Source organism: Aethalodelphis obliquidens, unplaced genomic scaffold, assembly GCF_003676395.1.
Source record: "Aethalodelphis obliquidens isolate GAN/ISIS:26980383/991018 unplaced genomic scaffold, ASM367639v1 scaffold9, whole genome shotgun sequence".
Lineage (NCBI taxonomy): Eukaryota > Metazoa > Chordata > Mammalia > Artiodactyla > Delphinidae > Aethalodelphis > Aethalodelphis obliquidens.
The window spans coordinates 6,978,073-7,001,954 of record NW_020837953.1 but is presented as its reverse complement, the minus strand read 5'-3'; the positions used below and the strand labels follow the sequence as shown (position 1 = coordinate 7,001,954).

Here is a 23,882-nt window from a genome sequence, read left to right as displayed (position 1 = left end):
GCGGCGGCGAGGAGGAGGACCCGATGGAGTGGTTTAACATCGTTCGGGGGGTAGGCGAGGGGGCTGGCTGGCCAGTGCCAAGGCAGAGCCCAGAAACGCTCGACGAGGTGGGCTCAGCCGAACTTGGTGCCTGGCACAGCTCGCAGGTCTCGGGTTGAGGGGCGGGGAGAAGGCGTCTCGGGAGCGCGGGAACAGCTTTCCAGCCCAATTAAGATTTGGGATTTTGTCCTCTCTCTGAGCGTAATCTGACGCCGTTTGCGGGTGGGGATGGGGAAGGGGAGGGGGAGCGAGGCCGAAACCCGATCCTTCAGTCCGGGGGCTCCGTTAATATTTAATCAGGTAGGATCATCCGATAGGGCTCAGGTGGCGTGATCTCCCGGACCCTGGGCGTCGCGCACCCACACCCCGGAAGGTTTCCGCCGCGGCGTCGAGGCGCGCGCGGCTGCAGGCGGGCTCAGGCTCAGGTCGGGTCCGAGCCAGGAGGGGCGAGCCAGGCAGTGAGACGGCCCGGGGCCGGCAAGCGTCTCCTCGGCGCAGCCCCGAACCGGGAGGCCTGGAGCCCGGCCCAGCGCGCGTCCCCGCCGGGGCCCGAGTCCCGTGCTCGCATCGGGCTCCCCGCCGCGAGGCACAGGCGCTGCGGGCCTGGCCCGCGCGCCGCCCCCGGGTCTCCCCGCCCGACGCAAACCTCTCCTCTCCCCGCGATGGGTACGGGCAGCTCCCGGCGGCCGTGGTGGCCGCCGCTGCTGCTGCTCCTGCTACTGCTCCTGGGACCCGCGGGCGCCCGCGCGCAGGAGGACGAAGACGGCGACTACGAGGAGCTGGTGCTCGCCTTCCGGTCGGAGGAGGACAGCTCGGCTGACACGGCCCAGAACGTGGCCACCGCCACCTTCCACCGCTGCGCAAAGGTGCGGACGCCGGGGTGGGAGGCGGGGGCGAACCCGCGCGGGGACCCGGGCGGTGGGCATATCCTCTCTGACCTCAGTGACACCCCACACCCCGGAAGGGAGGGGCTGGAGTGAAAGTCACTGGTTGGGGGGGCTTTGCTCACCCGAGGACGGGCTTGGCGCTGATCTTGGGGACTGCGGGCGCGGTGGTGGGGAGAACGGGCACGGCGGCTCTTTGGGGTGCGCTCTGCGGGGGAAAGGTGCACGGGGCTCGGAGACTGGTAGGCACCAGGTAGGACGAGCAGAGCACCTCCAGGATCGCCTGCTCAGATCCTGGACGTGCCTCACCACTGAGGCTCGGGTGGGTCAAGGCGCTAGTGCCCGAAACGTGCTTAGAACGGCCCCGGGCAGAGAGGAGATATTAGTATGCGTCCTGACGCGGATCGGGAAATCTGGGTAGTGCAGAGTGTGTGTGGGGAGTGTGGGAGGGGGTGGGCTTGGGGGTCTTGGGACGAGACGGCGCTACTGTGACAGGGGTGGAGCGGGAGAGAAGGCGAATGAATGATAGTGGCGGGAGCCAATTTCTTCATGACACAAAACTCACATTCTAGGATTGCATCTTTTTCAGCTGAAGAAAAGAACAAAACTGAAGGGGTGGGGACGGAGTTATTCTCCAGGCCCGTTGGGGTCCTTGGGCTCGTCTGGGAAGGGCTTGTTTGGTGCTCTCGGGAAAGGAGCCTGGTAGCCGCAGCCCACTCAAACGCCGCCCAGAGTGGGTGGGGCGAGTTTCCTGAAGATCAAGGCCAGCGCCTGGCCGCTGGGCTATGGGAGCTCCTGCCCAGGGTTGGGACTGCTGTTTCCCTCCAATTATAACCTTCCCAGGGCTCAACTGAGGTCCTGTTACCGGGCTTGGAGTCAGCTCTGGGGTTGAATCCTGGCTCCATCACTCACTAGCTGAGTGGTGCTTGGCAAGTCACTTAACCTCCGAGCCTCCATTTTCCTTATCTTTAAAAGGGAGGTGACAGTCCTTCCCGAGGGTTTGTTGTGAAGAGTCAGTGCTGGGCAGATGGAGGAATGAAGGGAAAGGGGCTCTGTTGCCCACATGAGTGACCTCCCCACCATGTGAGCCAATGAAGAGAGCACTGTAGGAGGTAGCTATTTACCTTGCTGCAGTGCGACCTCCCAGTCATGCCCTTTTTGCTCCAAACTGCAGCTCCTGGGACAGAGGGGAAGTTCTAGGCTAATGGACATCTGGCCTGCGCTTCTGCCCCAGCTCCCCTGCCTGAGTGTGCTGGGTGCAGAGGGGTGTCAGGCCCTCAGTGTTGCCTGTGTCCTGTGTTAGTGGCAGGAGGGGAGGGACCTCTCTTCTTCAGTCTGGCTCTCACAGAAGAGTGAAGTTTACTCAGCTCATAGCACCTTCTTCCTTGTTCCCTGAGCCTTTCACCGTCTAGAAGGATGTTGATGGGTTGTGACAAGGTTGAGAAAGGGCGTTTCAAGTCACTGCCCCCAAATAACTATTCTAGAAGTAGTAAATACCCCATCCTGAGAGGTGAGTAAGCAGAGGCCGGACAACCAATTAAAACAGGTGCTTGAGGGTACTTCTTCCCCAGCGGAAGTTTGGAGCAAGAACCTCCAGAAGTTCATTTATTCATTGCTTCAATGGATATTTTGTAGAGATTGAATTTGTAATGACAATATTTTTGGCAGGCAGAGAAAGATTTTAGACCAATCCTTTTATTTTATTCATGAGAAACTGAGACCCAGAGAGAGGGGTTTCACCCCCCTGATGCATTAGAACTAGGCTTCTAGGGCAAGTCTCCTTCCAGTGCACAAAGTGTCCTCCCAATTCATTAGGTTTTCATTTCGCTGAGGGCATTTTAGATGGGCCTTTGAAGCATAAATAAGAGTTTAAATAAAAGTGGCAGGGGAATTTTATTCTAGGTGAAGGGGGTAGCATGAACAATAGCTCAGACCTGGGAAAGCTAGAGGTGGAGAATAGGGAGCACATGTCCACAGTTCCTTATCTCCCTTCTGAAATGTAAAATGTTCTGAAACTCAAAAGGTTTCTTGTAATTTATTTTGTGGTAACCTGACCTGAACTGACATGAGGTTATTTATAAGTTATCCCACTGATGTAAATATTTATATTCCTATATTTTGCTGCATAGATTACAATATACTGCTCCAGACGCCTCTGAGCGCCCTGATTGCCTATTACTACCTTTCTAAAGTCCAAATAAGTTCTGAATCTTGAAACCCATTTGACCCTAAGACTTTGGATAAAGCGTTGTAGACTGTATTCTACTCTGGTGCACGTACAGAGATGTGGGAGATTAGGCTACGGAGGTAGGTTGCAGCGGGGACCAAGGGGCAGCATGGAGTTTGGACTTTGTCAGGCTATGGGGAGCCACTGAAGATTCTTGAGCACAGTTGTGTCTGTTTGAGAGCAGTGGGAGCAGATAAGAGCTAAGAGCAAACAGATCTGCTCCTGCAGACCATGGCCTTGAGTCTTTTATCCCATGTGAGAAGCGCTGCCTTTGCTCACTCTATCCTCCCTTCTGTTTGCTAGATGCTTTACACAACTATGTCTCTTAGCCTTCCCAGCAGGCCTGTGTCATAGGTATTATGTTCCCCACACCACAGAGGAGATATCTGAGGTTCAGAGAGGTTGAGTGACTTGCCCGTGGCCACATAGCCAGTAAATATTGAGGTTGGGATTCAGGCCATGGTTTTGGACTGCTTCCAGAGAGAGTCAGGGAGGTACTAGAACCGGGAGGAATTGATTATTTCAAATTGAGACACGGGGAAGGGAGGTGTAATTAAGAAGGTCTTCGGGAGGAGGTGGCCTTCAGGCAGGACCTCCAAGGGTGGCCAGGCCTTGGTCGGCCCCACAGAGAGCTAGGTGCAGGTGCAGACAAGAACCTGGTGTTGACTGTGGCCCATGGTTCCCGTTTTTGCCTGACTGTCAAGTATGAAAGTGTGGTATATGTTACGTTACTGCTAAGAGTTGGCTTCTATGTGGTTTGGGGGTCCTAATTTGGTGACTTCTCTTTATACTTCCTATACTCTATGGAGTTTCTTTTGCTGATGAAGCACTCACAGCACCCTTCTTCTTTTTTTAATGTCATCATGTCACTCCTCCTCACTGGGGGCCAGGATGCCTGGAGGTTGCCAGGCACCTACATGGTGGTGCTGAAGGAAGAGACCCACCGCTCGCAGACGGAGCGCACCGCCCGCCGCCTGCAGGCCCAGGCCGCCCACCGCGGCTACCTCACCAAGATCCTGCACGTCTTCCACGACCTTGTCCCCGGCTTCCTGGTGAAGATGAGCGGTGACCTGCTGGAGCTGGTGAGCTCCGTCTCTGGGCGGGCCACTTCCCGAAAGGGCTGGGCTGTCTCATGCATACAGGGCACTGTCCTGGGTGTGCCCATGGCTGACCGTCGGGAGGCAGCAAGTGTTCACAGAGCGCTTACTGAGTACCAAGCATAGTGGCTCCTGGCCTTTGGTACAGGATGCCCTTCAAGCCTGGCCATACCTCAATGGTACTTCATCCTCATCTGAGAGATGAGGAGACCAAGGTTCAGAAGGGACCACACAGACAGCCAGAGGCAGAGCTGGGATCAGACCCAGTGGTCTGTCTTCTAGCTGTCTTTGTGTTGGTGAACTTGCTGCCTATGAGAACCCTACAGGAACAAGGCCCCATGACATTAGTGGGGCCAGAGTCATTTTATTAAAACATGACTCAAGGATCCAAAATTCCTTTGAAACTGATGCTATTCAGAAGGTTCCTCCTGTAGGACAGGGAGGCTGTTCCCCCTCCAGCCCGACCCTGATGCCACATCTTTGGTGCAGGGGCAGAACAGACATGGGTAGTTGAGGACTTCTGGCCTCCCTTCTCCTCATCCTGGCCCTAGTGCTTTAAATGCATATCTTAAAAACCTTTCTTGGTGAGGTTGCCTGCGAAAGGGGGCTCCGCTTGAAGCGAGTTGATGGATGTAAGATTTGTAGCTTTAATAAAAAGGCAGAAGAGAATTTGGCAAATGCACCTTTAAAAACAAAACAAAACAAAAAACAACCCTTTCCTTGTTTTAGCCTCTGCTCCCTTCCTCCCAACACGCCCCCCTTCCCTGTCCTCCTAACTTGATGAGAACACATGATGAGAACACATGGTTCCCATTTTCATACTGATTCTCCGCGTGGCTGGGGTGCTTCATAGCCTCCTGCAGACACTGAGACCCAGAACGGGACAGGGTCTTGCCTGAGGTCACACAACACATAACCGGCAAAACGAGAATCTAGGCCCAGGCCTCCTTGCTCCACTGTACTACTACTGCATAGTTTCATTCCATCCAGCATACGGTGGCTGAACAACTACAGTGTGTTAAGTCCTGTGGGGACAATGACATGGATTAGACAGGGTCCAATCCCTTAGTCTAATAGCGGAAACATCAAGTTAATGCCTTCAATCAGTCTGCTCATCCCATATTTAATGAGCACCTACTATGTGCTACAGACATGAGGATGGACCACCAGCCCTTTCCCTTGTGCTTACAGTTCAGAAAGAGAGACTGAGAAGTGATGGCCAGTCAGTTAAATGGGGGATGATATGCCCAGCACAGCACGGGGGAAGGAATCAGATGCCCACAGAGCCAGATGGCACGCATGAGCCCCGAAGGCCAGGCAGCTTCTCAGAGGGGAGACACTGCTGATCTGCAGGCCACAGACATGTGCACTCAAGAGCTGGGCTTTGGCATCGCGCCAGCCTGGGGTCACGTACCCTTACTAGTTTGTCTAACCTTGGGCAATTTTCTTCACCCCCTGAGTCTCAGTCCCCAACCTGTAAGCTGGCATGAAAATAGGAACGGTTCTTGAAGGACTAAATGAGATCGTCAAGTATTTAAGCAGATGCTAAGCACAGAAACTCACGGAGGTGTGGACAGGTTAAGGAAGCCCACAGGGACACTGAGGCGCCCAGGGATGAGTTTTCCTGACAAGTTGATGGGCGAGGAGAGGGAATAGTGTCTTCTCTGCCAGGTGGGAGCTGGAGCTGTGGAGCAGGGGCTGCCCCGGGGGAGCCGTGGTCACCGAAGGATGCAGCCACCGTGGGAACCTTGCACCAAAACAAAGAGGGAGTGAAGACACCCTCTCATCCCCCAAAACTCCTTCTGGGCCTCCCTCTGGCTGATCCCAACCAGAAGTCACTGCAAGGAGGCCTGGGTGCTGCAGTCTGCAGGGTCAGCCTCCCCATGCCTTGCACGGTGGAGAAGGGTGGGAACCGGTCTTGGGGAAACAGAATGGCCAGTGAGGGCATCATGATCTGGGCATGGAGTCCAGGTCCAGCCTTCCCCGGGGCCTGGGCACTGCCTGGCTCCCCAGGTGGCATGTCAAATTCAGAATCCTTCCTAAAAGGCATCCTCTGTGCTGGCGGGTGCTGGGCTCCCCAACCTGAGCGAGGAAACCCCACACCAGGAGGGGACAGGTATGGGACTGGCGTGTGACCCGGGACAGGCTTGATCAAGTAGGTGAAGGGCTGTGGCTACGGCTGCTGTCAGCCAAATGGCTTTTGAAGCCGAGCCCCACCTCTCTGCCTTCTGCAGGCCCTGACGTTGCCCCACGTCCAGTACATCGAGGAGGACTCCTTCGTCTTTGCCCAGAGTATCCCGTGGAACTTAGAGCGGATTCTCCCTGCGCGGCGCCAGGCGGATGAACACCACGCTCCTAGTAAGGGCCCCAAGCTCCCTCCGCCTCTTCATCCCCGCGGAGGCCACGTGCCGCTCTCTCCTCCCTGTCTACGGTCCTCATCTCCCAGGGGCGTTAGAGCTCAGTACACTCTGCTGACCCCTTTTCTGTCCCATTCCACCCAATCCAGCCCCCATGCCCTGCCTTCCTTCTGCCCCAGGTACGATGCAGAAGTCTGTTTCTTTAAATGAGCCCCTCTCCCACCTTCTAAAAGTTCACGTTTGCCTCTTCTTGCCATTTGGCCCATCAGGCTGCACTCAGGTGGGGAGAGGGTAAACCTGACCTTGACACCCCCTAAGGCCCACAGGTCTGGGTGATCCCAGTGCCTTGAGGACAGGATTGGACCCCATAACGGGACAGATAAGCCCTGTTTGCCACGCCCCCAGCTGGTCTCTGGTGTCCTGCCTTGCCCTGCGCCTCCCTTCAGCATCGCTAGGCTTCCTGGGGTTCCCTGCGTGGGCTACGCTGTGTGTCCCCTCCAGGCCTCTCCCCCGACTCTTCCCTCTGCCTGGGGTGGCCTGGCCAGGAGGAAGGAGGCCAAGGAAAGTGGCCTGGGTTTGGGCAGGGCCTTGTGGGGGGTGGAGGTGACATTTATTGAGCTGGGGAAGAAGGGAAGGACACCTGGTTTGGGGAGATCAGGGGTTTTGGCTGGCCCGTGTTCAGCCTGAGAAGCCCGCACGCAGCATGAGGTCTGGAGCTCAGCGGAAAGACGATGCAGGGATGCTCCAGGACTCAGCCAGACCTGGGGCGCGTCCAGCCTCCGCCCTTTACTGGCTCACGTGGGGTCGGAGCCTCCCCTTCCTCGGCTGTGAAAGGGGCACAGTAACCCCATCCTGTCCTCACAGGGTGTTGTGAGGCTGTTGATGTACAAATGCTTCGGGAACTGAAAGCCTAGGCGGGTTCTGAGTTGCTGTCATCGTGACAGACGGTAGACCTGGGGCATCCCAGGGCTCGCGGCCAGGGTGGGAGATGGGTAGGAAGTGTGGAGCAACAACCCCAGGGTTGGCAGCGGCAGAGGTGCGGGGCCTGGTCAGGCAGGGTGTGCTGACCGGTCTGGGCAGCCTGTGGCCAGGGAGAGGGTGCCCTTTGCAGGAAGAGCCTGCCTTTCCCCACCCCAGGCTGCTCCTTTCTAGGCAGAGACCCTAGAGACCCCACCTTCCACATCTGCGACTCAGGGACCTCCTGGAGCCGGCTAGTACGGGGAATGGGGAGGGGATGCTGTGCAGGGGGTTCCGGGGGACACCAAGCCAAGCAGGAGAGAGAGATGGCTACAGCCCCTCAATTAGTTCCCTAGGGCTGCCCTAACGAAGTACCACACACCCGGTGGCTTAAAGCAATAGAAATGTACTCTCCAGTCGGAAGTAAAAGTGTCCGTGGGCCAAGCTCCTCCCAAAGGCTCTAGGGGAGCACCCTCCCTCGCCCCTTCCAGCTTCTGACAAGTTGATGGGCAAAGAGAAGGAATAGTGTCTTCTCTGCCAGGTGGGAGCTGGAGCTGTGGAGCAGGGGCTGCCCCGGGGGAGCCGTGGTCCAGCAGCCCCTTCCAGCTTCTGGTGGCCGCAGCGTTCCTCAGCTATGGCTGCATCACTCCTGTCCATGCCTCCTTCATAGGATCTTCTCTGTGTATCTCTCCTCTTCTGTTTTTTTATGAGGACACATCAATGGATTTAAGGCCCATCGGGAAATCCAAGATGATTTCGTTTGGAGGTCATTAACAATCACGTCTGCAAAGCCCCTTTGGCCAAATAAGGTCATGATCATAGGTCCTAGGGGTTAGAATGTGGACATACGTTTTCTGGGATGACCGTTGGACCCACTGCCCTCCCCCAGGCCAGAAGCAGACGTGCGATCCTTTCCTTCCCCACTGGGATGCCCACGGATTGCCTTACCCTCCTCCTGCGCCCAGTGGCTGTGAGAGGTGGGGGGGATGGAAGGCAGGAACATGGAGTCCATCAGGAGTCACAGAAGGGCTTGGCTGGATGAGGCCCCCCGGGGGCTGTTGGGTCGGAGTGGGGCGGAGTGGGCACCATGCAGATGAGTGGAGAGTGGCGCACCCGGCCAGGAGCAGACCCTTCCTTCACAGAGAGGCCACCTGGCAAAGGGCTGACGAGCACAGGCTCTGGAGCCAACTGCCATGCGCAAACCCAGACTTCAGCATTTTCAAGCTGTGTGAGCTTGAATGAGCCTCAGGTTCCTCTGCAAAAACGGGAGGTGATGACAGTATGTGGGGGGCTGTGTTGGGGTTAATGCTGTTTATGCTGTAGCCAGCCTCCAGCCGTGTCTGGTATAGAGTGAGAGTGCTGTCATTTCAGCCCTCCCCCTCCCCTCCTCTCCTTCCATGCCACAGTGAGTTCTCGAGTAGCCACTCTGCTCCAGACACTGTGCTAGGTGCTGGGGACACAAAGACCAACAAGATGGACCTGGTCTCTGCCCGCGCCCCCCCCCCCCCCTCCGCCCAGAGCTTCTAGTGCATGAAGGCTAATCCTTTGCTTACACAGATAGCTACATGACACCAGGTAGTCTGGATGGGGTAGGAGCACGAAGGAGTCTGGACAGCTGTGAGCATGGAGTCAGGAAGGGCTTCCTGGAGGAAGTGGCACTCAGCCAAGCCCCGCAGCGGGTATCATCAGCCCCACCAAGGGGAGCACGTCCAAGCGGAGAAACAAACAAGGACAGAGGCCCTGAGGCAGGAAGGGGTGTGGCCTGCGGGGAAGAGGCAAGAGGGTCAGGGTCAGGGGCCTCCTGGGCAGAGATGAGAAGGAGAACTTGGCTGCCTTCCGAGCTTCTCAGGCGTGGCAGGGGCTGTCCTGTGGGAGAGAGAAAGCTCCCTGCTCTGGAGGGGTGCAGGCAGGACTGGGCGCCCGCCTGCCAGAGGCCGCAGAGCTCCCTGCACTGATTCAGAGGCTGTAAGAGGCCACTCGCAGGTCCCTTTGCCCTTAGGGATAACTCCTCTTGAGGCCGCTTTTCCCCTCTGGAGAATCTGAACTGACCCAACTAGAAATGATGAAGTGTAGGTGGTAGGCTTTTGGTGAACTTCCAATACTGCTGTTTTCTCTGAGGCTGTAACTTGTGTCAGTTGGAACCAGCCACCGTTGAGCCGTCCTGGCACCTGGTAGAGTGGAGAAAGCATGGGCTTGGAGCCAGGAGGCCCAGGTCCGCGCATCCTCCTTGAGCCTCGGTTTCCTCTCTGTGAAATGAGCTGACCTGCTCAGTTGGCCATACAGGCCTGTTATTCTCCTTTTACTTGTCAAATCCTGTTCTGTCTTTAACTTCTGTGGCCTCAGGTTTGGGGAGCTGTGAAAAATTTTAAGTAGGGGCTTGGCATAGTTTTTTCCATTGTATTTATTAGTTTCGAGTGTTCATATTGTTATTTCATATTAATATTAATATTATGGAGCCAGACGACTTGGTTCTCTTGCTGGTTCCACCATCACCAGCTATGTGACCTTGGACAGTTACTTACCCTCTCTGTGCCTCACATTCCTTGTTTGTGATATAAAGATATAAAAGTATGTACCTGGAGAGGATTTTCTGAGTTGATGTATGTAAGGTGCTTAGAGCAGTGCCTGAGACATGGTAAACAATTTATATGTGTTAACTATTACGTTAACCTCACGGTTATTCTTTCCTTTCGAACAAACCTCACCTTGGAAAGCTGGAGGTGGCCTGGTGGAGGTATATTTCTTAGACACCAGTATCCAAAGTGGCCACCGGGAAATTGAGGGCAGGGTGGTAGTCACTGACTTCGAGAACGTGCCCGAAGAGGATGGGACACGCTTCCACAGACAGGTGAGCATGGCCCTCATCCCCGACCTGGAGTTGGTGCCACCCCCGGAGTGCCACAGTTGCACCCCCCGCTGGCCTCCGCAGCTGTCACTGCCCCTGCCGTCAGTTGTGGGTGGGGACGTCTGTCCGGTCACTCCCTGATATTATTACAGGGTGGTTGAGTTTTCTCACTCGGGTCTTGTATTGGTCGAGCAGGCGAACAAGTGTGACAGCCACGGCACCCACTTGGCAGGGGTGGTCAGTGGCCGGGATGCTGGCGTGGCCAAGGGCGCCAGCCTGCGCAGCCTGCGTGTTCTCAACTGCCAAGGGAAGGGCACGGTGAGCAGCACACTCACAGGTGAGTGACGGCTCCACACGTGCTGGTCTCTGCATCCAGACCTGGCACGGGACGGGGCTTCAGCCTAGAGAGAACTGACTCCTGACCGAGGAGACTGAGGCAGCCTCTGCCCCAGAGGCAGAGTCCCAGAGTGCCAGAGTGGGCAGGGCCCCCAGGGGGCATGAGTGCCGATGGAGAAACTGAGGCCCAGAGAGGGGCAGGGCTCAGCCCAGGCAGGTCCTGCAGCTTGGACCCCTAGTCAGTGGTCTTTCTACAGTTTCACACTGCTCCCCCTTCCAGATCTTTTAAAATAGTTGCGTCTTTTGCCATGTTACTTTAGATTTGGATGTACCCTCGAGGTGATCTAAACAAACTTTCCCCATCTTCTGCTTAACACTGGGGGACTCACTCCTTCTCATGAATGATTGGAGCCCTGGTTGGGTAGACCTGGTAGAGGAACTGGCAGGAGACTTTTTCCAGACTCTTGCAGGTTTCTCCATCCAGTCACCTCTGGCAAAGTCCAGCTTAGAGCTAGGACCCTGGGAGGCCTGTGGACAGAGAAGAGGCTGGGAATTCTCACTTACTGAGTCCCTCCTGTGGCCAGACCTTGAGCAAAGGACTTTGTACTCCATACCCTGAGGGTGGTATTGTGAGCCTGTTAAACAGTTGAGAAAATCAGCCCAGAGAGGCAAAGTGACTTGCCCAGGGTCACACAGCCAGAGCCAGTGGCCTCGCTGGGGAAGGTGCTGGCTCTGAGTTTGACCCACTGCAAGCGCCCAGACCCCTGTGTCAGACGCTGGCCTCTGAGCTGGCAGAGGTGGCCATAGGCCTTTTTGAGGGGCTGGGAAGGGCTGGTGGCGCCTGCCTTGTGCTTGGTGACTAAGCTCTGCCCTAATTCTTTGCAGTTTAGTGCACAGGTTTTTGTTTGTTTAATTAATTAATTTTTGGCTGCATTGGGTCTTCATTGCTGCGCGTGGCCTTTCTCTAGTTGCGGCGAGCGGGGACTACTCTTCGTTGCGGTGCGCGGGCTTCTCATTGTGGTGGCTTCTCTTGTTGCAGAGCATGGGCTCTAGGCGCGTGGGCTTCAGTAGTTGTGGTACTCTGGCTCAGTAGTTGTGGCTCGCAGGCTCAGTAGTTGTGGCTCGCAGGCTCTAGAGCACAGGCTCAGTAGGTGTGGCACGTGGGCTTAGTTACTCCGTGGCATATGGGATCTTCCCGGACCAGGGCTTGAACCTGTGTTCCCTGTATTGGCAGGAGGATTCTTAACCACTGTGCCACCAGGGAAGCCCTAGAGCACAGGTTTTGATGTTTGATTTTAAAGGCAAGAATCAATAATCCCCTGCCCTATCAGGTGACCCTTCCTTCCTGTCCCACCCCTTTATCCACTGACCTCAGCTCAGCAGGCCAATTCCCAAAGGTCAGTGTGCAGAGGAGGGGAGGCCTGCTTGTGCCCTGAAAGGCCTTCCACAGGCCTGGCGCCCTGGGGTCGGAGGGTTTTCCGGGGAAGAAGAAGTCCCCGCTTTGGGAAAGGCCCCTAGCACGTTACCTGGAGCAGAGCAGGGGCTCCACGAACAGTAGCTCTTACTTTCGTGGTCACCCCTGGTCTCCTCTGTAAGCAGATTGTTGAGGTAAAGTGTGTCAAGTCCGAGCACAGAAACATACATACAGTTAATGAATGGCAGCTGTAATCGTGCTTATTCCTCACCTCCACTCCTACTTCTGCTCTGCCCCTCCTGGTGTGAGGGGCAGCTGTCTCCTCCTAAGAGGAGCCTGGCTATGGGACCCCAACTCCCACCTCTGCTGCAGCCCTGGGGACCTCCCAAAGTTCCAGATCCAGAAGGTTCTGAGAGGTCAGCTGGCCACACCCCCATCTGACGGGGCAGGAGCCGGAGCCTGAGAGGAGAAGCTGTCAGCTCTGGGTCCCCTGGCACGTGAGGGCCAGAGCTGGTGTTAGAACCCAGGTCTCCACTGGGCCTGGGCTCCAGGCTGCACACTCGGCTCTGGGGCAGGGGAGTGCAGCCGGGGTCAAGGCATGACACCCCCCCAGAGGGGGCAGGGTTATCAAGTCCCCACCACCCCCCTCTAGCTCCAGGGCGAGGAGTCTTTTGATCCTTGACACAGTCCGAGCAGCAGTGCACCCTTTCACACAGGGGAGGGCAGGGTCCCACAGCTGCGAGTGGGCAGTGTGGACTCACTGGAGTGTGTGTGTGTCTGTGTGGTGGGGGAGGATTACTGTACACCAGCCCTCAGAGGATGGCAATGAGGCTTGTGAGGGTCAGAGGCAGGGCAAAGGGGGCCCTTCCTGTTCCTCTGAGAAGCTTACTTATCCTCTTGGTGCCTCAGTTTCCCGGAAAGGGAAAATAATGGTAAGGTTACTGTGAGGACTGTGTAAATTCCCATAGTCAGGCCCTTAGAAGGAGCCTGGTGCGTCTAAGTGTTTGGGAGTTGGCTGGTTTTATAAGTGCTGCTGTTGTGAACATGCTTCCCATGTGTATTAGTCAGGGTTGTCCAGAGACACAGAACCAACAGGATGTGTGTGTATACTTATATTTATAAATACATACGTATACCACATATGGGCGATTGAGCTTAAGGAACTGGCTCATATATTGTGGGGCTGGCTGAAATCTGCAGGGCAGGCTGGCAGGCTGGCAATTCTGGCAGGAGTTGATGCCGCAGTCTTGAGTCTGAAGGCAGTGTGCACACAGGTTTCCTTCCTCCTTGGGGGACCTCCATCTTTTCTCTCAAGGCCTTCAACTGATTGGACGAGGCCCACCCCCATTATGGAGGGTAATCTGCTTTACTCAAAGTACTATGTAAACATTAATCACATCCACAAAGTACTTTCACAGCAACACTTAGACCTATGTCTGAGCAAACACCCGTAGCCTCGCCAAGTCGACATGTAAAATTAACCCTTACGGGGGCCTCGGGGGCGGGGGTGGGGAGGGGGAGCGTGCCTCCTCATGGGTGACCTTGGCTTTGTCCTCTCAGGCCTGGAGTTTATTCGGAAGAGCCAGCTGGCCCAGCCGGCGGGCCGGTTGGTAGTGCTGCTGCCCCTGGCGGGTGGGTACAGCCCGGCCCTCAACGCCGCCTGCCAGCACCTGGCTGGGACCGGGGCAGTGCTGGTGGCCGCTGCCGGCAACTTCAGGGATGACGCCTGTCTCTATTCCCCGGCCTCAGCTCCCGAGGTGGGTGCTCCCGAAGGGAGGGGAAGGTGGCAGGGGGGCCCCTGGGGGCTTCATGGGGGGTGCTCCTGAACTGACCTGGCTTTGGAAGGACGTGTCAGAGACTGCCAGGGCCGACCTGGGCAGAGGAGGGCCTTGAACCTCCACCGTCCCAGTCTATGAACATCACCAACCTCAACTCTCCCCTCCCCCAGTGCAGCTCCAACCCCACGCCCTGGCCCCTCTCCCTCCGAATGTCTCGTGACTCCCCCGGCCCCTTCTCCCCAATCCCATCACCTCCGTCCATCTGCTGTCCCCTGGATTGACACCATAGCTCCCTCCGCTTTCTCCTGGCCTCCCTCTCCCAGTCCACTCGGTAAGGGCCCCCGCCCCTGAGGCCCCCTGAGGCCCTGCATTGGTGTGTCCCAGGGGAGCTACATGAGCACAGAGATGACGCTTCTCAGCTTGAGAGGTTGACCCAGTGGGTCCAACGCCCGTCCGTTCCTCTGACTAACATGCGAGGGCACCTACTGGCGGTGTGGGCACTGGGGGGACTAAGGGGAAGGAATCTCGTCCCACTTCAAAGATATCATAGTCTGGGGGGTGGGTGTTGGGGTCAGGGGGCAGGTGGGGGGCACACGTGTGAGCCTGACAGTGAAGGATAACCTTCCCTGGCAGCTGAATTTAAAATCACACAAAGCAGACAAAACCCAGCAGGTCTTTTCCACCTTGCCGGCTCTGCTTTCCTCCTTAGCATGTATAACCACCTAATGTGTTGCACTGTTTACTGTTTGTTTACTGTCTGGGTCCCTCCCTAGAATGGAAGCACCTCGGGGACTTCGGGAATGGTGCCTGGCATATGGTAGGGACAGAGGGCAGCGCCAGGGCCGGGTGGGGCAGAGAGTGCCAGAGCTCTGCCTGGAGAGTCAGATTTCCCTCAGGAGGGGATATTTGAATGGGCCAAACAGGTATACAGGAGTTGGCCAGCCCAGTTGGCAAGGTCTCAGTCTCCCTACATCCTCTCCTTGACTCCCCTCTCTGCCATCCACTCCCTCACCTCTCCAGGTCATTACTGTTGGGGCCACCAATGCCCAGGACCAGCCGGTGACCCTGGGGGTCCTGGGGACCAACTTTGGCCGCTGCGTGGACCTCTTTGCCCCAGGGGATGACATCATTGGTGCCTCCAGTGACTGCAGCACCTGCTTCACATCACAGAGTGGGACGTCACAGGCTGCCGCCCATGTGGCTGGTGAGTAGCTGCCCCACCGTCTCAGCCATCATGATGCTGACAGCCCCTTTGGCAGGCAGGGTCTGCACCAGGACCACGTGTGCCAGGCTCTGTGTTGGGTATGGGGGAGTAAAGACGAGTCAGACTGATGGTGCCCTCAAGGACGCTCAGTCTGATGGGGGAGGCAGGTGCACAAACGGAGTAGCCAGGGCTGTGTGGAAGGGAGAGGCGCCTGACCAGGCTAAAGGTCAGGGAAGACTTCCTGGAGGAGGGCCGTTTCATCTGGGGTTTGGTGGATGAATAAGAGTTTACCATTGCCCAGGCTCGGAGGTGCGAGAGCAGGATGTAAGTCTTACTCTGGCCATCTTTTAGCACGGGATTGCCGGTGGTTTAACTTCTAAAGAACAGCTTGGTGTGTCTGTGTGTGTGCGCACGCTCATGGGCGCACCAGGAGAGGAGTCCCAGGTCGGGAAGGAGGGCCAGGCCACCACCATCTCTCACCGCCTGCCCCACGACCAGGCATTGTGGCTAGGATGCTGACCGCCGAGCCGGAGCTCACCCTGGCTGAGCTGAGGCAGAGGCTGATCCGTTTCTCCGCCAAAGACGTCATCAATGAGGCCTGGTTCCCCGAGGACCAGCGGGTGCTGACCCCCAACCTGGTGGCTGCACTACCCGCCAGCACCTATGGAGCAGGTCAGCAGGACGGCAGGGCGGGCAGAATCCAGACTGGGGCTTGGGACGTCTCAGGGCATCTGTGTGGCCTGGGCAACCTTGTCCCTCCCCCATCTGTGGAGGGAGGATTCGGCCACCGGCTCCTAGACACGGGGAGATTGAGTAGGACGGGCTCCGAAGGGGCTTTGCAAGGGCTTTCGTGACCTGTTTTAATGGGAGAATGGATCACATTCCTTAAGGCCCCTCTCCCCCACCAGGAGCCAAAGATCTGGAGCCCTCTGTGAGCAGAGCCCTGACGGAGGCTCCCTCCCCAGCCACCCCTCCTCACCCCAGGGCCTCGTTGCAGGTGGGCAGCTGTTCTGCAGGACTGTGTGGTCGGCGCACTCGGGGCCCACGCGGATGGCCACGGCCGAGGCCCGCTGTGCTGCCCCTGAGGAGCTGCTGGGCTGCTCTAGCTTCTCCAGGAGCGGGAAGCGGCGGGGCGAGCGCATTGAGGTGACCTGTACCCTCCCGTCGGAGCGTGAAGTGGGGTTCTCACTTCCAGGCCCAGATCTGCCTGAGCCCCATCCTCCTCTGAACTCCAGCGTCCGTCTGCAAGTTAAAGCCGAACGGGGCATATCTCAGTCACACGGTTTGGGTGCTGCAGGAGGGAGGCACACGGAGGGTTCCCGGGAGACTCTGCAGGATGAGACTGGATGGATTCCCGTGCCCGCCTCGTGGGAAGGGAGGGCCGAGTGTGTGCCAGGGATTCACTGCCTCGGGGGAGGGGAGGGCTAGACGTATGCCAGGGATTCGCTGCCTCTGGACGCAGTGGTCTCCAGGGCCCTTTTCACTCAGATGTTCCACGGTTCTGGCAGTTGAGAAATCTCAAAGCAGCAGAAGAGGGGACTTGATGGGAAGGCTGCAGAGCCTGGCGGAGATGCCATCTGGCTGCAGGGTTTTGGTGGAAGGGCAGTGCCTAGGCCAGGAGGACAAGGGGCGGGCAGGCGTTTCTGTCTGGGAGCCGGTGTCTGGGAGTGTGCTTGACTGTGCACCCTCCTGCACGTGGGAGAGGCTGAGAGTGGGTCAGGGCTGAGCAGGCCAGGTCCATGCTCTGGAGTCTTAGGTTTCCCTGTATCTGCATTTTTTTTTCTTTTTTTGCGGTACGCGGGCCTCTCACCGTTGTGGCCTCTCCCGTTGCGGAGCACAGGCTCCGGACGCACAGGCTCAGCGGCCATGGCTCACGGGCCCAGCTGCTCCGCGGCATGTGGGATCCTCCCGGACCGGGGCACGAACACATGTCCCCTGCATCGGCAGGCGGACTCTCAACCACTGCGCCACCAGGGCAGCCCCCTGTATCTGCATTTTGAAGTCACTCTCAGTGTCCAGAAGAACTTTATAACACCCAGAACTGTCCATCTGCGGAACCGTCTGCCTTGGGTGGAAGCGAGCTCCTTGTCCTCAGGGGCTGGCTGGCCCCTCGCGAGGCCATCGGAGACGTTTCAGGGGGCTGGGACCAGGCGCCCGAGTCAGCTCCCTTCAGCCCCCCTCATCCTGTGTTTCGAAGCCTTTTCTAAAGCAGGTTCCTCTTTCTGTCTTTGGCTCTCAGGCCCGAGGGGGCAGGCGCGTCTGCCTGGCCCACAACGCGTTTGGGGGTGAGGGTGTCTACGCAGTTGCCAGGTGCTGCCTGCTGCCCCGGGCCAACTGCCGTGTCCACACGGCTCCGCCAGCTGGAGCCGGAGTGCAGACCCAGGCCCGCTGCCCCCAGCGGGGCCAAGTCCTCACAGGTAGGCGGCTGGGCCCACCCCGGGGTGAGGAGGCGTCTCTGGCTCCTGGTGCACCTGCCCCCACCCGGCTGGCCCCACGTTGGAGCCCGATGGCCTGGTGTGAAGGCCAGTGCTACCCTTCCCATCCCTGTGACCCTGGGCAAGCACCTCATCTGTCTCCGTCTCAGTCCCCTCCTCCCTAAGAGGGGCGGCGGCAGTTCCTGCTTCACTGGGTTGCTATGAAATGAGTAACACCTAGAGCACCAGGGCTGGGGCATCGTAGGCATTTCCTCACAGGCAGTGCATTGCATGAGGGGCAGTTTAGGGAGTGGATCCGAAAGTGGAGCTGACCTTGGTTTAATCCTGGCTCTGCCAGTCGTCCGCTGTGTGACCTATGCAAGTTACTTAACTTCTCTGTGCCTCAGCAATAGAATGAGGATGATGGGTGCTAAGCATTTAGCTTGGTGCTAGAACAACATAAGTGCTAGCTATCCTGGTTATCATCCATTGCTTTAGAATCCATTCTCTGATATAGGTAACTGTGGATGGGCCACCTTGTGTCAAAAACATGCCCTGGGTAGGTAGCAGGAAGTCGCAGGTAGGGACCTTGTGGGGGATCCAGGGATGGTGCCCCTCAAATCGGGAGGGGGCTGAGCTGTCCTGCTTGGAGGGTGCATGGGATGTCCTGGGGAGCGTTTGGGGAGAGGGCAGGTAGTGGGCCTGGAATAACTGGCTCAGGAGTTGATGCTTCATCGAGTATGTACTGGGGAGCCACTGAAGTTTGAGGAGGGTGACAAGGGCGAGTGACGAGTTAGGAGCTGGCTCTAGGAGGAGCAGCTGGTGATGGCTTTGCAGGGGAAAGATGAGCCCAGTCAGGTGGAGAGGCTGGGACAGGTCCAGCAGGCCACTGGACATCTTATTGGGGTCCTGGCTTGGTGGGAAGTGCACCGTGTTCTGATGGCTCTCCCCTTTGGCAACGCCCAGCAGATGAACTGCAGGGCACGTGCCAGTTCGAAGACATCGGAGTCATAGAACCCACTACCTATGAAGCACGTCCAAGAGTCCCACTTTACAGCGAAGGGAACCGCACCCTCACATGCTGAGTGACTTCCCCAAGGCCGTGCAGCTAACACACGGGCATTCCAGTGACCATGACCCTAACACGTGCAGAGCCCTTGCCCGGTGCCAGATGCTGTGCTGGGCTCTGCGTGCATGTCCTCACTTCACCCTTGCAGCCTCCCTTTTCCTTTTACAGAGGGAAACTGAGGCTTGCTATAGCCTAGGAACACTCTCTGAGGTCTTGTAGCCAGGGGGTGTGCCTGACTCCCAAGCTCTGGAGGGAGGCCCATGTCTCCCAGAGAGACATCAAGCTCACCCCTGAACTTCTGCCTGGGGGCTGGGTTATGGGGAGGAATACCATTTCCTGGTCTAGCATCTCAGGCCTTGGAGCCCCCTCCCCATGTCGGGGTGGAGAGGAGATGATGTTTTCCCTGAGACACTGAGGCCCAGAGAGGTTGTATGACTTTCCTAAGGTCACACAGCAGGCCAGCAGCAAGGTTGAGCTGAGAACCCAAGAGTCCTGTCGCTCAGGCTAGTTGTGCCTTTTTCCTACTGAGACTTGTTTCTGCGTTTCCCAGCTCCAGACTCAGACCCTAAAAAGATGGAGACTGAATGGGGTGGGGAGGAGAGACAGAGGGTCCCTTAGCATCCAGGTGTTTGAGCCGGCCCTCCTCTTCCCCAGGCTGCAGCTCCCACTGGGAGGTGGAGGACCCTGGCACCCCCAGGCGGCCTGTGCTGAGGCCACGGGGTCAGCCCGACCAGTGTGTCGGCCACAAGGAGGCCAGCATCCACGCTTCCTGCTGTCACGCGCCGGGTCTGGAGTGCAAAGTCAGGGAGCACGGGATCCCGGGCCCTGCAGAGAAGGTGAAGGGGCTCGGGGGGTCGGGACGGGAGCCGGATGCCGCGTGGGGTGGCACGTGTCCATCCTGTGCAGCTTTTCTGGGTCAGTGTTTGTGTCACCACCATACCCTCACATATCTGGGGAGTAGCTTGTGGGGTGGGTGCTGTCAGCAGCTTTTGCAGCTGTGTGGACATCACGTGTGTGTGTGTGCGTGTGTGTGTCGCTGGGCCAGTTTTTGCTTTTGTCCAGCTTAGTGAGATCTGCTGTTGGGGGATGCTTCCCTCACTTCGGAAGAATATGTGTAAATATGGCATAAGAAAAGCAGTACACACACATTCACTGATTAATCCACTTAACACATCTGCTGGGAGGATGACTCAGCCATGACCCAGAGGACGGGACACCTGAGCTGAGCGCTGCAGGTGGAGGAGAGGCTAGTGGGGCCAGCGAGGTGAGGAAGGGCTTGCAGAGAGGGAAGGCACGCTGGGGGACTGGGGCGTGAGAGGCCCTCAGAAGCTGCCAGTGCAGACCCGCCCTACGGCTTCTCTCTAAGTCTCCTTTTAAAAGCCACAGGGAGCTTCTTAAAAGGAAGCCCTGGGGAGTCCACTCTCCTGCCTCAGAGAGGTTTTTAAGAGCAAGTCTGTAGTGATTGTGGTCTGGATGCTGCATTGCTCGAGGGCAAGGGCTGTCTTGGGTCCACTTGCTCAGCCTGTATTGAGGCCTCTGGCATTCCAGGCACCATTCCAGGCGGTGGAGATACAAACCTGACAAGTTCTCCTGGGGCATCTTTTCTAGTGGGATGACAGTAAACGAATGAGTAGTATTACAGAGTACTTAGAAGATGCTGTGGAGAAAAGTAAGGCAGGGAAGAGAATGGGGAGGGGAAGTTCAGGAGAGGCCTCGCTAAGAAGGTGGGGGACAGGACAGGGAACAGTGTTCCAGGCAGAGGGAACAGCCGCGGCAAAGGAGCACCAGGAACAGCCAGAGGGCCAGTGAGGTGGGCACTGAGTGAGGGGGGGAACCAGAGACAGGGTTCAGGTGGGGCCTGAGGGCCACAGTAGGGACTTTGGTTTTTGCTCCAGTGAGCTGGGAGCCACTCAGCGTTCTGAGCCTGGGGTGGGGGGAGGGGAACGGGTATCTGACCTGGGTGTGAGCGGGTTCGTTCTGGCCGCTGTGCCATGAAGACTGCAGGGAAGGGGGCAGAAGCAGGGAGGCCTGCTGTAGGCAGATGGACAGCTACGGTGACTGTCCAGGCCCGGGGGGCGGGGGCTCGGCCAGGGCAGGAGCACGGAGGATGCTAGGGCCTGAAGGAGGAGCCCACAGACCTGAGGGACTGGACGTGGTGGGAGCAGCGGAGGGGGCAGTCCAGGCTTTGCTTTGCCGCTGGCCGGGATGGGGAGGGCTGTGGGAAGCATGGTGTCGGGGGAAGATGAGTCTGTGTTGGCACGGCAGACACCAGCCTGTGCCCTCCCGGCCTGGCTCACAGTGTGCCGGGCCATATGTGCGCTTTCTTTCATTCCCTGGCCCTGGCAGGTCACCGTGGCCTGCGAGGGAGGCTGGACGCTGACCAGCTGCGGGACCCTCCCCGGGGCCTGGCCCGCCCTGGGGGCCTACGCGGTGGACAACACGTGTGTGGTGAGAGGCCGGGACATCGGAGCAGGAGGCAGGACGGGCGAGGAGGCCACCGTAGCCATCGCCATCTGCTGCCGGAGCTGGCCCTCAGGGGAGCAGGCCTCCCAGGAGGCCCAGTGACCGCCTTGCCCGGGACGCATGCATGGGGAAGGGGCCAGGGCCTGGGGGCCGTGGTCCCAGGCCTCGGCTGGGCTTTGAAGTGGTTCCTCCTTCCCCCTTCCTCAGCCTGAGCCCCAGGGAAGAGGATACCTCTTGCTTCTGGAGCTCTCGCGCTGGCACTCGGTGTGCGCCGGCTCCCCACCTGGGAGAACCCCAGCTCTCGGCCTGGATCACCCCTTCCCAGGCCTGAGCTGCATGGGAGGCTGAGTGAGTAGGGCTGCAGGTGCCGGGCAGTCCCTCCCTCGCTGTGGGGCTGGGTCCAGATGTCACCGTTAACGCTGGTCAGGCTGTGCCCAGCTTCCTGCCAGCCGCTCCCAAGATGCCAACACTGTGGGTAGAATTACTTTTATTGAGCAGTCAGTCAGTCTTCAGACCTCCGTGCAGGAGGTGGTCATTCTCCTGTGGGTAGGCAGGGAGGCGCTTGAGGGCTGGAAGGGGCCAAATATGGGTCAGGGGAAGTGAAAGGTGGAGATGGCCCCTCATCTCCTGCCCGCTTTAGGGACGCCCTGTTGGGCTCCCGAATTAGTGGAGGATCAGTTTTCCATGCCTCTGGGGGTGCAGAGTGGCACTGACAAGGGGTGACGCTTCCCCACACGTGGCCAACATTTCAAAGTGTCCAAAGGGCTCCTCCACCCACCTTCTCACAAGAGTTTCAGAGAAGCCCTGGGGCAAAGGCAGGGCCTCTATTCATACCCATTGGATAGATGAGGATGTTGAGGCCCGAAGCACGAGCCCAGGGTCAGCTGCCAAGATGCCTTGGTTCAAGTCCTTGCTCTTTAGAGAGATCTCCATCAGTTCGGTGATCTCCACGGGCCCTCCCAGTCCTGCTGTTAAGACTCACCTCCCGAAGACAGCTTGTTGACAAAATTCCTAGCTCTTGTACCGACCAGCGGCATGACGGATGCAGCCAGATGTGTCCCAGGTGATCACGAGGCCGTGCCTTTGTTTCTCCCAGCTGCCCTCACCTGGCCTGGTCCCGGCTTTGCAGTCCACCTGGCATCAGCCTGCAGGGGGACATCACCCCAGGGATGACTCTTCAGTTCCCAGTGGAGGGCCACGTGCTCCATCCACCCTCTCACCCAGTCCTCACACCTACCCTGCACAGTACACACTGTCATCCCCACTTCAGAGGGAAACTGGGAACCAGGGGTGGGGGTTGGGTGCCCGCCATTCACACAGCCAAGAAGTGAGGTGGTACCAGGGTATAAACCCAGATATGTCCCTAAAGCCAAGGCTCTTTTTGCTGCACCAGGTTGGGCCCCCCCCATCTTTATAATAACAGAGGCTCATTAGGGAACACAGACCTGGGGTAGCCCTGTGAGCAAGGACAGAAAACTGGGCAAAAGGCACTGGCCGATTCACGGGGACCAGAGTGGAGAGGGCTTTGGAGGGATGCAGGGACGGAGGGGGAAGGGGAGAAGGGGGAGGTGCAACTCTCCCTCCTTGAGCTCCCCTACCCCCAGCCCCACCCAAGCAAACAAGCACGCATTTATCATTTTGGTCTGTTTGTCAACAACTCTCTGCTGCCTTTTTACAGCAAGCAGCTTTTCTAGATCTCTGTTTTGCTTTTGTAACTTGAAGATATTTATTCTGGGTTTTGTAGCATTTTTATTATACAGTGACTTTTTAAAATAAAAACAACTTGTCATGACTCTTGCCTGAGTTTGAGCGTCTAGGATGAGGCCTTGCTTACACCAGATGCCTGATAACCGTCTGTGGGGTGGTTGAGTAATCAAGCCTTTGAGGAGCGTCTGTATTTTGAGCACAAGTACTTGAGTACTCGTGCCCGTCCTGGGATAAAATCAGCGTCTTCCTCTCGCTTCCGAGTCCCCCCAGCAACCAGGGCTCCCCCTCCTTGGCAACTTCTGCCCCACGATGTTCTAGACGCGTGGGGCGCCCGTGTCCTTTCCATTCTCCTCTCCCAGCACCTGGCACAGGGCCTGGTGCAGTCAATGTTTATGGAATACGTTAATTATACGAGCGGCTGAGGCTTCTATAGTGAGTATCATGTCCACGGTCACTTTTCATGATTTGAAATTAAGAACAGCCTCGGGACTTTGCACCTGGCCAAGTATAACCATTCCATGCAATGCGGCCCCCCCCCGGCCCCCAGCCCCACTCTGAGGCTGGCAAGCGTAGCTGTCTTAAGCAAGGCCTAGCTCTCAACAGCCCATGTTATAAGTGATCAGGGAATCGGCCTGCAAAAGCAAAAATCCTCTCTAACTCTATTTGCTGACAATTTAGTGTCATGGAACGCGTTCAAGAGCGGCCAGCTGCTAAGGGCCTGACTGCCAGCAGGCATTTGTGTAAGTGGGCCCACTGGCACCCCTCGCCCACCACCCGAGAGTCGGGGGTCAGTTTCTTAGCTGTCCACGCCCGGATGGCTCCAAGATCTGAGAAAAGGGAATGACTGTTCTTGCAGAGGTTGGCAGCTGGTCACCGGGAGTTGGGGAGGAATGGGTGTGGACCGCAGGAGAAAAGTCTGGAGCAGCAAACACCCCAGGAGAGGGGAACCATGTGGGCAAACGCAGGACCTTAGGGGTGAGGCTGAGACCTGCGGGGTCCAGCAAGAAATCCAGCTTGACCAGGGACGTGATTTATGCTGGGGACCACTGGGAGACCTGAAAGCTATGGGGGAGATGTCTACAGGCCACTGG

At 57.5% G+C, this 23,882-nt stretch overlaps 1 protein-coding gene across 4 annotated transcripts; it reads left to right on the top strand.

Annotated features, from left to right (window-relative positions):
• The first annotated feature begins 314 nt into the window (after positions 1–314).
• PCSK9 (proprotein convertase subtilisin/kexin type 9) lies at positions 315–22,877 on the top strand. 4 transcript variants are annotated; one of them, XM_027108410.1, is made up of 12 exons: positions 316–905; positions 4,041–4,232; positions 6,482–6,605; positions 10,276–10,409; positions 10,602–10,743; positions 13,717–13,913; positions 14,955–15,138; positions 15,637–15,810; positions 16,047–16,135; positions 17,378–17,555; positions 19,276–19,457; positions 20,968–22,877. In XM_027108410.1, exons 1-12 carry the CDS (start codon positions 702–704, stop codon positions 21,184–21,186), a joined length of 2,019 nt encoding a protein of 672 aa, XP_026964211.1. In that variant the 5' UTR covers positions 316–701; the 3' UTR covers positions 21,187–22,877. The 4 variants fall into 4 exon arrangements, with proteins under 4 accessions (XP_026964213.1, XP_026964211.1, XP_026964212.1 ...); XM_027108411.1 differs by lacking the exon at positions 16,047–16,135 and adding an exon at positions 16,136–16,284 and having other exon boundaries at positions 317–905; positions 13,906–13,913; XM_027108409.1 differs by lacking the exon at positions 16,047–16,135 and adding an exon at positions 16,136–16,284 and having other exon boundaries at positions 317–905.
• The last annotated feature ends 1,005 nt before the right edge of the window (positions 22,878–23,882 follow it).

Bases quoted from the DNA above. Each gene is read 5' to 3' on its own strand.
- PCSK9 (XM_027108409.1), top strand. From the start codon at position 702: ATGGGTACGGGCAGCTCCCGGCGGCCGTGGTGGCCGCCGCTGCTGCTG. The intron at 10,744-13,716 runs GTGAGTGACGGC...TTGTCCTCTCAG, and splicing joins GGTGAGCAGCACACTCACAG to GCCTGGAGTTTATTCGGAAG. The intron at 16,285-17,377 runs GTGACCTGTACC...TTTGGCTCTCAG, and splicing joins GGCGGGGCGAGCGCATTGAG to GCCCGAGGGGGCAGGCGCGT.